This window comes from Eurytemora carolleeae, unplaced genomic scaffold, assembly GCF_000591075.1.
Source record: "Eurytemora carolleeae unplaced genomic scaffold, Eaff_2.0 scaffold769, whole genome shotgun sequence".
Taxonomy (NCBI): Eukaryota; Metazoa; Arthropoda; class Copepoda; order Calanoida; family Temoridae; genus Eurytemora; species Eurytemora carolleeae.
In genome coordinates this window covers 149,598-166,495 of record NW_019397622.1, presented here as the reverse complement: position 1 = coordinate 166,495, position 16,898 = coordinate 149,598, and the positions used below count along the sequence as shown (strand labels likewise).

General features: G+C 33.1%; 2 protein-coding genes across 2 annotated transcripts; both read right to left on the bottom strand.

The window, feature by feature from the left end:
• Positions 1-11,381: 11,381 nt before the first annotated feature.
• Positions 11,382-15,092, bottom strand: LOC111715230 (DNA ligase 1-like). Its single transcript, XM_023490535.1, has 5 exons — positions 15,002-15,092; positions 14,001-14,921; positions 12,932-13,174; positions 11,672-12,827; positions 11,382-11,462 (listed from the first exon to the last, which is right to left on the bottom strand). Exons 2-5 carry the CDS (start codon positions 14,018-14,020, stop codon positions 11,382-11,384), a joined length of 1,500 nt encoding a protein of 499 aa, XP_023346303.1. The 5' UTR covers positions 14,021-14,921; positions 15,002-15,092.
• LOC111715229 (SCAN domain-containing protein 3) lies at positions 14,240-16,788 on the bottom strand (the record flags this gene model as incomplete). Its single annotated transcript, XM_023490534.1, is given in 7 exon segments — positions 14,240-14,333; positions 14,586-14,921; positions 15,090-15,202; positions 15,312-15,431; positions 15,780-15,909; positions 16,078-16,413; positions 16,569-16,788. Coding segments are annotated over 7 exon segments (1,155 nt in total).
• Between the last annotated feature and the right edge of the window lie 110 nt (positions 16,789-16,898).

Here is a 16,898-nt window from a genome sequence, read left to right as displayed (position 1 = left end):
AATAATCATTATAAATATTATAATCTGCTATCTTAGTAGACTAAATTAAAGAACACTGCATCACAGAAAAATCCGATTCTTTTGAAGTATAGACCCGTCTTTTAAGCACCTTTAACAAGTTTGATTAGTACAGTGTACAATGTACAGCGTACACTATGATCCCAGCCTGATAGACAGTAAAACGAGACAGTACAGCACCAATTGAATCATTTTATAATGAATTATTTGCAGTTAAGTATGTGTCGGTTAAAACTATTTTTTTGTATCCAATAATCTTTACATTCTTCATATATTTCATATATTTAGCATGTTTGTTGTTTTTTTTTGCTTGTCTGTCTGTCCGATAGAGAGCCAAATTTCTATTTTGTTTGGAAACATCAAAAAACTTTGAAATCCGCAATATTCTTAGGTTTACATAGTCACCTGTAAAAACATTCAAAAGCTTAGTATTACCAGTAAAAATAAAGCATATATATATATATATGTTTATTCACAAAACTTCAGTACACAAATCTTGAAAAAACTTAATTATTATTTTGAAAGGAATAGTTTTGATTTTTTTAAATTTATTAATTTTATTTCCTTCCTTCCTTCAAAAGCTACTAGACGGGGAAACTAATTAAAACTTAAATTTCACAGAATTAACATTTTTACTATTCAGCAAATATTCAAATATAGATAACTTTCAAGCAGAACTGCAATCCTGCATTTTATTCTGTCTGGAAAAATACAGGGTTACCCACATTAAGGATGAGACTGTAAAGACGACCAAAAAATCTAAAAAAATGACGATTTGAAGCTTGATTTTTCGTTTCTGCATTGAATTAAGTATTTTGATAGTTTCTAAATGATTAAGCACAGAAATAAACCAGTTTTGGTTTACAAGAAACAATGAATGCAAGAAAACTAAATCATCAAATTCCGTACAATCGCCTCTGGAGTCTCATCTTTTGTGGGTACCCCTGTACTTGACTCGAAAGCCCTATATGTTTTTTTTCTTCTATTCTATTTTATTTCGGGCCTTGAACAACAGGGCTGAAGTCATTGTAAACTCTGTTTGATTTCAAGTAGCGGACCGACTTTTAAGCAGTTGCCTATAGCAAGCTGTAAAGTCACACAAATTTGATTTAGAAGGGGATGGTTTATTTGGTGTACTGTCACTTTTTGCCTTATGAAGTCTGTATGTGTACTGTACAGCGTGCTATGCCTCCTTTAAAGTTGGATTGGTACTTAAAATGAACTGGAGTTAACAGTGCAGTACACATTCAGTCTATGTAAGGAAACACAGGATAGGACACAAAAAAACCCAGCCTAGCTCTTATTGTAAAATTTATGTAACTATATAGCTTGCTTTAGCAGCTTAAAAGCCGAACCGGTACTTGAATTGAACCGGCGCAAAATTAGCAGTGCAGTACACATACAGACTATATGAAGAAAAATCGAACAGTACATTAAATGAACCATTCCCTTCTAGTGAAATTCATGTGACTTTATATAGCTTGCTTTAGCAGCTTAAAAGTCGAACCGGTACTTGAAATGAGCCGGAGCAGAGTTTACAGAATATACAAGACAAAACGGAACAGTACACCAAGCGAACCATCCCCTTTTAGGGAGATTCTAGTAAATCTCAGATCAAAGGAATTACAAGAAAAGTCTGAGAGTAAATATAGGAATTGGTTTAATACTCAGAATTGAAAAGATGGGTTGAAATTATAAGAGATTCACATTATATAATGATAAAGAATAAAAAGGTTTATTGAGTAATGGATTCAAGAATAAAGAGGATTATTGAATAAAGGATTCAGGAGTGAAGCGGATCACTGTAAAAAATAATTCAATGGATAAATGGATTAAAGAAATGAATGATTATGGCAGGACCCGGGGGTGAAAAGGGATTTTATTTTTCCGCCTCGTTTAAAACAAATCGATCAAAATGATTTAGGATCTGTCATCTACTCAACACTTGTATACTTTACACACCTCTACCTAGCTAGGGATATATTTCATCATATAGAAAATAGGGAAGGAAAGAGACACCATATAAATTTCACTCTAAGCAAGTTACTAATGCAAGGAAAGTTAATTGCAGTTGCGTATACTCTGCGTACATATTGAAACCAGTTCTCTCTGGGGGGAATTTGTAAACAAGAATAGATGCATCAGTGTTCGTTTAGTATCCGAGGAGGATAAAAGCATTTAATTTTAATAATTTTGAAAATTCACATAAAAGTTTTCTATGACCAGAATATTTCATAGATTATTTTATCAAAATGGATTCCATGTCAGGCTGTGACATCCGTCTTGTGTTTACTTTTCCGCCCAAAGACAGTACACTACAGACTACAGAACAAAAAATGCGTACACCTCTGAAATAACTTTTCTTGCATTAGTACCTTGACTCGAAGGAAGGATTGTTCATCTGGCGCACTGTACAGTTTTGTCTTATATCGTCTATATATGTACTGTATGAACACATTACTCTAGCAGGTTTAAAGTCAGTACGGTACTTGACATGAACCAGACTTTCCAGTAATACAGAATGTTTCACTAAAAATGACAATTGAGAAACAGATTTAAAGGGACTGTAAGCGTAATTTCAAGTGTCTATTCATGCACAAAGGACAATGCCCGATTCACACTTTAAGAGATAACAATGTTTATAATTTCAAAAACTAATCATTTTTAATTGTGATTTTCCGGCAAAAGTAACTTGCGCAAATCTACTGCAGGAAAGCATTACATATAAATACTCAGAATTAAACATTTTTAAACCTTAAAAAACGACAGTATTTTCCACATTATTGATCAGATAAAGGTTTCAAGGGTACTGATGTGAATCGGACCTTCGCATCTCTGCATGGAGGGTCACTTGAAATTACGCTCAGGTTCTTCAATGTCGTCTTTTCATCATAGTCGACAATAAAGAAGAAACACAACATGATTTAAAGATGTTCAACACATCTAAACACATGCATTTTTTTGTCAATAAAAAAATCAAAACTATTATGTTTGGTGGGACGTCTAGTGTAATTATCAGAATTCATGTTTGTAAATGAAATGACAGAATTAAATAGTATTTTTAAACAATTGGAATTTTAATTTGCTTTTACCATTACAAAATATGTAGATTTTAAACAAACATTACTTTATTTTCACATTTCTGGTTGGGGGAATTTTATTTTACTTTTTTTTTGAGGAATTTAGAGAAAATTTAATATCAAATAAACAGAAAATAAAGAAATTGTATTTTTATTTTATATTGGTATCAAAGAACCATCTTTCATCGAATTTAATTTTTTTACCAGTCACATCGATCCAGCCATTCAGTTTATTTGCATTAAAAGCGCTGGGTCCACTACACACTGGGTTCGCTAGACGGAATGGTACGAGTGAATGGACAATACAGTAAATGCAGTACACTGTAAAGGTATGTACATCCTTGTACCGGTTTGGATCATGCGATAAAACACTAATTGCCTGAAGACTAAAATGTTGTGGTTTTGAATACCGAATAGTTGCAGTGGCTCATGGCTGTCAGAAGACAAAAAGCTAATATGTGTGGCTTGGAAGGGAAAAATCCAATTACTTTTAAAGTACCGGGCCGACTGTTAAACAGCACGAGCAAACTGTACAGTATACATACAGACTATATAAGGCAAAATGGGACTGTACACCAAATGAATGAATCCGTTCTATTGAAATTTAAATGACATTTAAAGAAATTGTTTTTAGTTTAGTTTTTAAAAGTATTAATCAAAATACTCATTTTTTTTTACATGAGGGTTTGTATTCTTTCAATCATTGTTTTTATATCTGTAATTTCTTTTTAAAAATTTTCCTTTCAAACTCGGCGTAATAATTCAATTTTTATCTATCTTTCCCTGAGTTTAATCTATCTCTGATATCTGGGAGCAGGGTATAAAATTTATACTACAGTTCCCCCTATCAATAGAGGTATTAAAGATAGAGTTATAGAGTACAAGCAAATTAGGTAGAAATTGATTTTAAAAACATTTCTCACGCTAGAGGCGCTAGTATCTACTTGTATAAATAAAGTTTGTTTTTATATCAGATGAAACCCCGTAAATGTATACATGAATCTTGTTTTTTCTTCTCAGCTTTCTACCTTGTACATACTCAGTGACCTCTACGCCAGAATATTAATTAAAATGCAAAGCACTCGCACTATGATCAGACGCCAAGGGGAGGGGGTGCCAGCTAGCCCAGACAGGATATGGGTGGAAGGGGTGGGGTGAAGGGGGGGTGTACACTCTATACAAGGATGTAAGGCAAGGAAAGTCATTTCAGAAGTGTACACATCTTTTTTACTGCAGTGTACTGTCTCTGGGCGCTAATGTAAACACAAGACGGATGTCGAAGCCTGACATGGGATCCATCATTCACATAAAAAATCAATGAAATATTCTGGTCATAGGAAATTATTATGTGAATTATCAAAATTATCAAAATTTAATGCTTTTAACCTCCTCGGATACTAAACGAACACTGATGCATCTATTATTGTTTACAAATTCCGCCCAGAGAGAACTGGTTCCAATATGTACACAGAGTATACACAACCGCAATTGACTTGCCTTGCCTTACATTCTTGACTCTATATATCTCTATTTTCCAATCACTCTGTCAAATAATGGTAAAATCTGTTTAAGTATTTGTAAAAACTTTCTCCAAAATCTCCAAACAGATCTATACTTGGTTCCTGCAGAATAACGTTTTTTTCTTCATGAGATTAGAACAAAAATAGAAAAAAGCAATGAACAGTCTCTCAGTTCAAATGTTTATTGGGACACCCTGTATATATTTATATTGCATGTGAGCACTAGATAAAGATAAAAAACCTGCTGAATAATGATAAATCTATAAAGATGGTTCAAGGACAATATGATAATGCAGTGTGCTTCTAAAAAATCCTATTATAATTTTCTAGAAAACCTCTAGCTATTAGAGATTTTTTTTGATCAGATAGATGTCTCAAGGGTAACGTTGTGCCATCTTTGTATGGAGTGTCACTTGAGATTAACCTTACAGTCTCTTTAAGAAGAAAAAAGTACATTTTTAACCCGCTAGTTAGTTAGATTATGCATAAGTTACACTTGCCATGTATTAGTTACACTTGCCTTAATTAAAATTAAATCTATATATAAATTTGGCTTGTCTGGGTGTTTGTTTGTTTGTTTGTCTGTTTGTATCCAATAAACGTCAAAACGGCTGAACCGATCGGACCCAAATTTTTTGTGGGACATCACGTGACCACAGGGAAGGTTTATGAATTCTCTTAAAGAAAATTATTTTTCCTCCGGAAGGTTGCGGGGAGCGTACATATTTTTTAAAAAAGATTTTTGGCTGAATTTGGGAAATAGATGATTTTTGAATTATAAGTATTTAAAGAATGAAAAAACTTGCCTTTAAACAATTTTATCACAATTCATCTAAATAATCCCCCCCACCAGGAGTTTAATTCTGAAAAATATACACCCCTGCAGATTATATCTCTGTAAAAAGTATTCCAAGAAAACAAATGAATTTGTGGCGCTTCATCTTATCTTTAGAATAAAATTCAAATTTTAAAATTTGAGATTATAAAATACAAAATCTTAAACCGGGACTGTAAGCGTAATTTCAAGTGCAACCCTCCATGCAAATATGGCGATGCCCGTTGAAAGCTAATAGTCTGATCAAGTATGAACTAGATATTCATGAGTTTGTTTCTTTAAACTTTATATTTTCTATTGTGGATTATCTGCATTAGTAACTTGCGCATTTCTTTCTCATAAAAATAAAGGATAAAGTATCAGAATTAAACATTTTTCGATTCAGAAAAAAATGTTGGTTAAAAGGGTACTGCATTACTTTCTTTGCATGGAGGGTCAATGACACTCCCGTATGCCGAGTCCATTAGCGCCTGATCCAATCAGGGTTCAGTCATGTGTTTGGTGTCTATTCTGAACCAATAGAAAAAGTATGGCGGTAACATTTATCCCTCTATCCAGCTCATTATCCAATCAGAGTTATGAATCCTTCAATCGGCGCTATCAGTAAATGGAAATATTTACTTCTAAGGAAAATATAGTGGGAGCGCACAGCCCCTTTAAGTGGAAAGGGATATTTTTTCTTTTCTTATTTCTATTGTTAGTTACGTCTTTATTTTATGCTACAACTAAAATGTTTCATGAGAAAACGTTAACAAGAAATAAAACATTACTCGGCATTTTGGGGAGTTGAAGGGAAGAATGGTGGGAGAGGGGGGAGAGGGGTGGGGTGCAAACGGGAAGAAAGAAGGAAACTGAAATTTGTCAAAGAGGAGAGGAAAGAAAACTTGGGAAAATGAGGCAAGAGTGGAAATTGAGTGTTGGGACATTTCATACTTTTTTCTGATCAATAATGTGGAAGATATTGTCGTTTTCCAAACGCTAAAAGTGTTCTGATAATTTAATATTCCATTGCTTTTTATAAGCCATAAATAGTTAATGTTGAAAAACACAATTCAGTCACTTTTGCAGAGAAATCGAAAATTAAAATGAACAGTTTAAAAAAATTAAAAACATATATCTTGACCATCTTGCCCAAACCAAGCTTTCTAAGGGTACCGTTGTAAATCGGACATTTCTATCTTTGTATGGAGGGTCACTTGAAATTACACTTACAAACCCTTTAACTCTGGTTCCTGGGTTGTGAAGAAGAATATATTTCTGAAAACCTGTAGTTCAGTAGTCAGCAAAGACTGAAGGACCAACCGTTAACCCTTTACCAAGAATCCGGGAAATCAAATGTTTCGAAGGTTGTGATGTGAGGGGGGGGGGAGGACGAGAGAACTAAAGAATGCTACAAAACTAGGGACTAGAGAACTAGAAAACTAGAGAACTAGAGAATGCTACAAAACTAGAGAACTAGAGGATTGAAAGAGTGTAATGATGATTTTATCTTTTCATATTGAGATGAGACACTGCCCCTGCCAAACTGTACTATAGATATATACAGGGAACTCAGAGGAAACTTTTCAGAGGATATTTAATCAAAACTGTGGTTTAAAACCGAAAGTGTTGTTTTGAGGTATTAACTTCTGAATCGGGCCGGGTATATATCATATATCTGCAAATTTTTTAATGCATTTTAAAATGTGCATTTTTCCTCTCCCCGAAACTGAGTTTCGACTTCAAAGTTTTTTGCTCTGTGACTTCATGTCCTAGACTTGTGGATAAGAACGNAGATTGATTCGGATTTATAATCCAGATCTTATTAAGAAGAACTGGTTAAAATTTCAATATAAACATAACACAAAAATGAAAAATGCTATGTTGATAGTTTGATCTTTGAAGTTACATCTAAAATGCATTGCACAAATAAGAAAAACGTCATTATTTATAGATTATCATAATATTTTTTATGATTAGTCTCCAAATTTTCAAAATTTCGGAATAGATTTTATGTATGGATAATAAATACTAGTAATAAAATGATTATATATAAACTGGAAACATAAACTGAATAGAATGTGAATCGAGCATTTTCATCTTCAACTGGAGGGTCTCTTGTAATTACTCTTACAATCCCTTTAATTCAGATGTTTATTGGCACTCCCTATTTCTAAACATCTAAAAAATCTCTGTTTGTTTGTTTGGATGAACTCTTGAACCCCAGGACTGATTCGCCTCAAATTTTGTTTGGAACATTTGGTAAAATTACGGAAAAGTTCTTAATCTCAGCATGGTTTAAAATTATAAATCGAGTGGGGTAACTTTAATATGGAAAACTTCAGGAATAGCTGATTTTTTTTATCTAGTATTATTATTCAGCACAGATAGGATAGAAAAAAAACGAAATAAATTTCGTACAGTCGTCTGCAAAGTCTTATCCTTTTGTATATATATTGTTTAAAACTTTAAATGGGGTTTTATCGAACCACCATTACTGTTAAATTTGAATAAATATGTACTTTGCGTTGGAAGTTTTAAATGAATTTTATATTTATTGAAATACAAACAGATTATAAAACTTTTTACAATTTAAAGGGACTGTCAACGTAATTTTAAAACTTTTTACAATTTAAAGGGACTGTCAACGTAATTTTAAAACTTTTTACAATTTAAAGGGACTGTCAACGCAATTTTAAGTGACCCTCAATAAAAAAGTTGCATATGTCCGATTCACATAAGTACGCTTTACATTTTTTCTGTGCATGCGTATGCATCTTAATAAAACGTTGAACTCTGTTAATTTGATTCTTTGTCTCTTCTCTTTCATTAAAATTTGTCCAATTTTTAAATGGAAAACACTGAGTTCTTTGTCATTTTAACCGAGACGAAGGTTTCGCCACTGTGAAATAAATAGAAGGAATAATGGTCAAATTTAATAGTACGACCTTGTGACCTTGTAGCTTCTCTAGTTTTAATTTTATGCACTTCATTACAGGGACTGTAAAAGAAAAATGAAAGGGGGTATATTAAAGGGACTGTAAAGGAAAAATGAAAGGGGGTATAGAATGAAACCTGAGAATCTCAGGCGTTGAACAATACATATAAGACAGCTATCTGATGTTCCTGTCTCGAGAAATTGATATAAAACTGTGTCAAATTTATACGAAAATTCATATATGTGCAATTTTATAAAAAATTAGTAGGTTTAAACAGATCATATTCAACCAAATACGGAACCAATCTGAAAACGACGATATCCCACAGGAGCCTGAGAATCTCAGGTTTGCTCATGTTATAATTTTTTATTTATTATTTTGCATTTATAATTGATATAATTGACAATATAATTACATATAGTACGTATAGTCCGTATTACGTCACCAAAACTTCAGCCAATGACAGTGCAGTATCATTGTCACGTGATATAGACGGAAATCACGTGACCTCGTAGTTCTAGTTTTAATTTTATGCACTTAATTGAGTATGAGAAAAAAGATTCATTATAAAAGCATTTTTGTTCTTCCAATAACGCTTCAATACAAGGAGTTATGATTGAAAATATATAAGATTTCAATCTTACTTGGAATTTAATTTAGTTTAACGTGATGGCAGTGAATCAGCCTGCTTATATAGTCTCATAAATTTTTAAGATAAGATCGACTTTGAAGTGTCGCAGCGCCTTTGGCTTAGATTTTTCCGCTCTGACTCAAAATTGCTTTTCTGTTGCCTTTTACATGTACATCACGCACCTCTGACCCTTTAGTAAAAGTAAATTCAACATAAAGTCTGACCGCATCAACCTTGTTGCACCGGCTAGTCATATTGAGTGTCTGCTTCATTTACCCACTGTCCGGGCGATACAGTACACACTGGGACCGGAAAAGTTGACCCGGCTCGAAAATTCAAATGTACTACTGCTGCTGATATTTTAGCACTACAGAGCACTTGCTTTTAGCGTTGGTTTTTAGAAGTAATTGGCAAAATTCTCATCGTTTTTTGCTTAAAATTTCATAATTAAAAAAAAACTAATTCTGAAAACGTATCCAGCCCCAAAGTAGGAGTTTTGAACGTTGAATTTGCGCTCAAACTCGGATTTACAGATCTTTAAAAAGTGTAGTATGTCTCAAATGAATCCGAAAGAAGTTTTCCACAACACTGCATACTCAGTTCAACTACCTTACATAGCCGGTCACTCCCTTTAAAAACAATTTGGGCCCAATTGTTTCAGCCGTTTTGACATTTTGACATTTATTGGATACAAACTATTGGATTCAAAAGCATCAAATATATAATTGTGATATGTTTACTTAAAATCCGCATCATAGCTGTACATACATCTTTTACAATTCCAAATTCGGAAAATACGATCAAATTTTTCTCTTAAGCAATCTTTAAATTTAAATTTAAGAATAGTTTTACATATTTTTTGCCGCACAAACTGTATATCTTAAATAAAATTTCAATTTTTGAGCATATGTCGACACTGTTCACTGTTCACTGAAAAAAATTCAGCCAATTTGGTTCAATTTCGTGTAGTCGTCTCTGAGGTCTCATCCTTTGTGGGTAACCTTGTATTACACCAAATCTCAATTATTTAAAAAATAACATCATAGAAATCTCGAAATATATTTACTGAAAAAAAGTGGTCTCCATCGTTTATTTCTAATCTGATTTTGTTCATCCTTCCACCAACTATAAAAATAAAGAAATAGCCATGAAATATGCTGCAGGAAACGACATTTTAGAAATTCGTTCGAAGTCCCCAAAGTTCTTGGTTAACTGAGTATTTTCAGTGTTTTTCTTACAGTTTTGAGAAAGGAATTTGCTTTAAACGTTAATTTTCAAATCTTTAAATTTACAGTGCAAACCTTTTATATTTAATTTAAGACGTTTAATTGAACATAATGCATAGTGGACCAGGGAGTAAGGAATAGAAGGGAGATATAACTGACGCGGTTCGCCCTACCATATGATTATACATGCTTTGCTGACGGGTACTCCATTTGTATATGAAATATTCAGAATAGGTTTTTGTATACGCAGTAAATGTACATCAGACAAATATTTCATATTCAAATGTAGTACCGTCTGCAAAGCATGTATAATCATATGGTAGGGCGAACCGCGTCAGTTATATCTCCCTTCTATTCCTTACTCCCTGTAGTGGACCCAATTAAGGAATATGAAGACGACATTAAAGAAATCGTATGTTTATTTGACGATATTAAATGAAATGGGTCTGTATAGTGTATAATTGTTATGCTTCATATTCATTGGAATATCTAAAATAATTATTTTTAGCATAATGTCGTCTTCCTTGTTCTTAGTTTTATTGGTCCAACTGTAATAAAAGTTTAGTTCTTTTTCAGCTTTCTAACAGTAAGAGAAAAGACAAGGTCGTCTTCCCCAAAACGTTATTTTTCAACATTTTAACAAAGGTCGTCTTTCATGTTTAAATATCGTCTTCTAAGAATTAAATTTACAAGATGAAAGACGCTAAAAATCAGAAAAAATACTAAAACATGCTTTAATATGGCCCTGAACCTGGGATTTAAACAATAGAAAAAAAAACAAAAATACAATGTTTAAAATTAAACAGGTGGAATATCAACTTATTAAGTACAGGGTGTCCCAATAAACATGGGAATTCAGCGACAAATTCGATATCATTTTTGCTATAAATTAGCATTGTAGTACCTGATTTCAAAAGTCATAGTATTATTATGTCTGCTAGAGTTTATTTAATGAAAACAGTAAAGACAAGTTAACTCTGTTTGTATACTTTAATTTCTTGTACAACCGCGTACGCAGACGCCAATGTTTACCAAGAGTTCTTCAAAAGATTCAAGGAAAGATTACATTTGTTGGATTCACATTCTTAAAGAATTTTTGCTTCTCAGGAATCTGTAACCATTATAAAGATTAATTAATAGTTAATTAATGAAATTAATTCGGTAAAACACTTACCAAACATGGGTAAACTCTGGCGGGGGCTGATAGCTTTCGTAGTCCAAGTACAGAAAAAAACTGCAAAGAATAAATGATTTAAGTATTTAATTTTAACATTTGGTTTACATATCACGCACCTCTTCCCATTAAGTAAAAGTAAATTCAACATATATGAAGCATCAACCTTGTCCTGTTTTAAGCAGAGAACTTGAAATATTATGATAAAAACTTGAAATATCAAAGGTCTGCCACATTCTTACTTCACTGTAAAAAATATTATAACTTGCCTTTTCCTTCTCTTTTTCTGATGTATCTTGTACAATCTCTAGTGGCTGTAAATACTGGTCTTCCTTCTCTTGTACAATCCGACTTGACGACAGCTTCTCCAGGTCTGTTGGCTGTGAAAAATGGTCTGGATTATCCTTATCTGATGTTTCGGAGACATTCTGGTTTGATACCAGCTCCTCCTGTGCTAATTGTTGCAAAGAATTGGAGACTGTTGCAGTCTTTGTATTTTGTATTTTCTTTTTGGCTGGTTCTTCTGTATCAATCTGCTCTTGGGGCTTTAAGTGCAGTGAATTTGACACTGCTGAAGCATTCTGAAGGGGATCTAGCTCCTTCAGCTTCTTCAGAGAAGGTTCAAAATACGTGGATGATCTTGATCCTGCCACATGTGGGCTTAGGTAAATTGGTGACCCAGGAATCATTTCATCATCAGAGCTATCATTTCTCCGCTTCTGAGGTGTATTTAAGTCTTTGTTGGTTAGAATTGTATCCTCAAAGTCAGTTTCTTCTTCTCCTTTTGGATCAAATATGTCTGAATCCTCTCCTGAAGAAAGGTCTTCTTCACTATCACTAGGTACACAATCATAAATAGTACTTTCCCTTCTTCTAAAGTTGAACCTTGTCATTTCCACTTCCTCCTCTCGGGGCCAATCCGGGATTTGAGCTTCTTTTTCTTCACCAATTTCCTCTGAGAAATGTTTCTCAGGTTCTCGTCTTGTTTCTTCTTCTTCTTCAGCAATTTCCACCTGGTTCTCTCCATCATTAACTTCTTCTTTATTTGCTGCTTCCTGGTCTTCTTCTTGTTCTGGATGCTTCTCCAGTTGATTTCTTAATATAGGACACTCCACTTGTAATATGTGTTTTTGTGCAACATGGGCTCGATTAAAACCTTTTTGACAGAAGAGACACGTGCCCCAAAGTTTATTATTCTTCAACAGTTTCTTGAAATCAGATGTCCAATATGCATTAACCATTGCTGCAATGTCTTCTTTTGTACTTTGATTGAGGATGTTTCTTTTAACATTTTCAACAGTTACTTTTGGGTTCTTGGTTACAATTGCATATTCTCCAGTTTTTTTGATATAGTTAACCAACTCCTCCACTTTGTCAGACATGTATTTCATTTGATCTCTTTTCATAGATATACATCTATCCTCCCTTAAACAAACAAAATCAATGAATGCATAAACAGTTTTAAGCTTAGAATATTTAACAATGTCTATGCATCAATAAACAAATAAATGAATAATAAAGATTGTTACCGTTGGATCTTTACAGCCAAAGAAAGTTGTTTCAAAAATGTTGGAAGAATGTTCAGACTGGTAAATCCATTACGATCCAGACAGAAGTCATGAATTGAGATAAGCCCGGCCAACCATATTAGGTTATTATACTCTTCATCTGTTCTTGGACAGTCAAACAGACAGTGGTATGTGAGTTCTTTTAGGAAGGCTTTAGAAGTGGACCAGTAATCTGCAACCATAGACTCGCACAACATTATTCCACTAAAATAATTATTTTATTAATATATCATTTTTCAGAGCTAGATGGATATATAGACCAATAGATAAACAGATAGATAGATATATAGACATGTAGATAGACATATAGATATATATATAGACATATTGATAGATAGACTAGTAGACTTATAGCTAGATAAACAGATAAACAGATATATAGTTAGATAGATAGAAAGACAGATAGATAAATAGACTAGTAGACTTATAGACAGATATATGGTTAGATAGATAGAAAGACAGATAGATAAATAGATAGATAGATATAATATATTTATTAGCTAGATCAATTAATCAAAGTTTATAATATGAAAGGTTTTAACAATCAGGTTTCAATGATATAGGGGTTAGAAAATTGGAGTTTGCGATATGAATGAAAGGAGAGATAGAAAGAAGGATGAATGAAAGGAAGGATGAAAGGAAGGAAGGATGAAAGGAAGGATGAATGAAAGGATGGATGGATACATGAATGAAAGAATGTAAATAAGTTCAAAGGATTTTTGAATAATTGTTATTTTAAGTATATTTGAGTATAAGTGAATATTTAAATAGTTTTCCTGTTTTTTTGTTATAAAAGTTTATAAGAAAATATAAATGGTTTGAAAAATATTTTTAAAAAGCAGTTTACTTCAATCAAGAGTGTAAATTCCTTTGTAGAGTTCCTTATATGTATTGTTGGCAATACATATATCTTATCTTGATAACTCTTGTTTTTAATCTTTGTGACAGAAACAATCTCAAGAACTGACGAGAGTCAACCCAGACCGAAATATATTTGAAATAATGTGGAACTAACATCTACTTTTCTTACTCTATAGAGGTTTGGTCCATCACCAACACCGAATTTTAAAAATAATGTTTCTATGTCACTGTTTAACGTGTCTATGTCACTGTTTAATGGTTCTATGTCACTGTTTAACGTTTCTATGTTACTTATGGCAAGGTCACTTATAGTCTTATTATGCCTTATTATACTGTTTTCAAACTCTTCAACTGCAGTTCTGGCTCCATTTTGTGCAAACGTCAAAGTCTGAAACAAAAAATGGTAGATCATTTCAAGGATAAATTGATATCATCTAAAAGATGATCTAAATCTTCATCGGCATCATCCTTGTTGTCTGTTTCAAGATCATTGGGACAGCTCCTAAAGGAATACATATATTGGTTGTGACGCTCAATCATCTTAGGAGTTATCTTAAAAGTGGAGCAACAGACATTTCGGCTGTAAAGATGACATTTCAATCTAATGATTGAGTTTACAGTTGCATTGGAAAGCCGATTATGCCATTTGTTCTTGACAAATGAGATCATAGAGAACATGCGTTCAGTAAAAGCATTTGAAAGTGGTAAAGAATATACACTGAGAACAAAATCAGCCAATTCTCGAAAGACATACTCTCCAGATACACAGTAGTTTCTAACAATTCCATAGAAACCAACAGGATCAGGGATCTTTCCATTAAATGGTTCATAGGATAACCAGTCCACTTGGTTTACACGCCTGTATTGTGACTCAATATCTTCAAGTTTCTCCTCACAGAACTCCAAGAAGGGGAGGGAGGAGAATGGGCACCGGTCGGAGGATAACACCTTCTCCGGGGTGAGGGAGTTCATTCTAGTAAAGGTTTTCCAGTTAGATGGAATTCTCTTGTCGAGTTCTTGAAGTGCGACCTCAAGGAACGTGAAGCATATTCTCTTCACCTGTGAAACCTGTTCTCTAGCATTTTCAGAGCTGAAAAGTATAGAAATTAAGAATACTCAGCCAAGAAGATATTTTATCAAAAGTAAATTCTTTTTTATTCAAATCTATACCTGTCAACTCCAGGCAAGGTTGAATTATTCAATTCATCATAATACTTTGCACACTCTCTTGTGAATTTAACTCCATAATCGACNATACATATATATCTTAATAATAATTATAATAATAATAACCTGGAAGTAAGCATTAATCTTCTCAAATTCTGCAACAACAGGAGCAAGGAAAGTGAGGAATAAGAAGTGTCTCTTGTCCTAAAGAAAATAAAAAAACTTTTTTAAATTTCTTTATTTTTTCAAATTTACGAAATATTTCATTTAAAATATTGCAAATTCAGTCAAAAAATTTATTATTTTATTTTACCTTTAGAAGACTCAGGATCTCGTTTGCATCATACTTGGTAACTGTGTTTGCTTCTCCCTCTTCTACAGCTTCGAAGTAAGCTACCAGTTCCCAGTAAGCAATTAGAATTCCATTTACTACCTTTGCAGGGATGTCTATTTTATTTAAAAATCATTCCCCCTCTTTAAAAACATTAAGTAATACCCAGATATTTGATTTGTTTTAATATTTACAGAAAATAAACAAATGAATTGAGTCTTTGCCACAAACTATGATTCCTAATCACTATATCTTTGCAACCAAAAGTAGTAGACCTTAGATATTTAAACCTTGAATTCTGTTCAATCAAATAATCTAAGTTAGAAATATCAAAGGTTTGCACACTCAGTTTGCCAAGATTGTGGATTGAAAAATTAGAGTTTGTGGCAAAAACTCAATTCCTAATGTTCCTAATTTTTTCCAAGATTTTAAAATTATATATTCCTGTACCTTAGCTCGGGCCAACCAGCGTGTCTCGTCAAACTTTTGGAAAGGTTCCCGGGAATTGATGTTGTCTTGATTAATGACGAAAGATATTTTTTCAAAATTATGTTGTCTGATTGAGCTGGAGCCAAACCACCTTGAAATGCTTCAGTTTCAAAAAAAAATTATTTTAATTAAAAAATATTGCAATCATAATTAATTGTAAAAATGGCAAGTTCAATTAAGGCAAGATTAATTAATTATGGTTCACATATTATGGAAAGTGTAATTATGGCAAAAGTTGTATGGCAAATGAAACTGATTCCTTGGAATGGCATGAAGCAATTTACTGAGTGAAGATGGCATTGAGCCAGGATGTTCCATAGCTTTACGAACACACAAGTCATAAGAATGACTAATGCATTTAAGCTGTAGAGCCTGCGGAGCAGCAACTTTAAATCTTGTCCATAGACTGTTATGGCACCCGACCATATTTGATGCTCCGTCTGATCCGATTCCGATACAATTTTTAAAACTGATCTTAAAGTCAACAGTAATAATCTTCTCTAGGGCAGTCCAAAAATCTTCCCCAGTAGTGTGGACAACAGGCACGCTGTCCAAAAAATCATCCACTATGCGTTCTTCTTCTGTGCAATAGTATCTAAATGCAATTCATATGAAATATGAATTGTATAGTATTGCATGCGCATATTTTGTTTAAACCTACAACTTTTCTCTACTAAACATAGGTTTATTGGTTCATTAATTAATTAATCATAATTTCATTCATAAGTGCATTTATTAATTAGATCATACCTCACAGAGACCGTCAGAATGTTCATGGTGTTTACATCTGTGGATTCATCCAACAGAATAGAGTATTTTGTGGTTGCAAGTTTCAAGCTTAACTCTTCTTTTAAAGAGGAAGCCACACAATTTTCCACAAGTGCAGAGCATTTTCTTCGTTTGCAGTCAAGATCATTCCAATCACTTCCTCTGCCGATTTGCTTTCCAATCTCAGCCAGGTGGTCAGCAGCTTAAATTAAAGAAAACATTAGTCTTAATTTTGATTGATGAAATTATAATTATTATAAAAAGTTTCAAACTATTTCACTACTCTTTCAAAGAATAATACCCTCCCCCCCC

Bases quoted from the DNA above. Each gene is read 5' to 3' on its own strand.
- LOC111715230 (XM_023490535.1), bottom strand. From the start codon at position 14,020: ATGGACCAAACCTCTATAGA. The intron at 12,828-12,931 runs GTAACAATCTTT...TGTTTGTTTAAG, and splicing joins TTGGCTGTAAAGATCCAACG to GGAGGATAGATGTATATCTA. The intron at 11,463-11,671 runs GCAAGTTATAAT...TATTCTTTGCAG, and splicing joins CAGAAAAAGAGAAGGAAAAG to TTTTTTTCTGTACTTGGACT.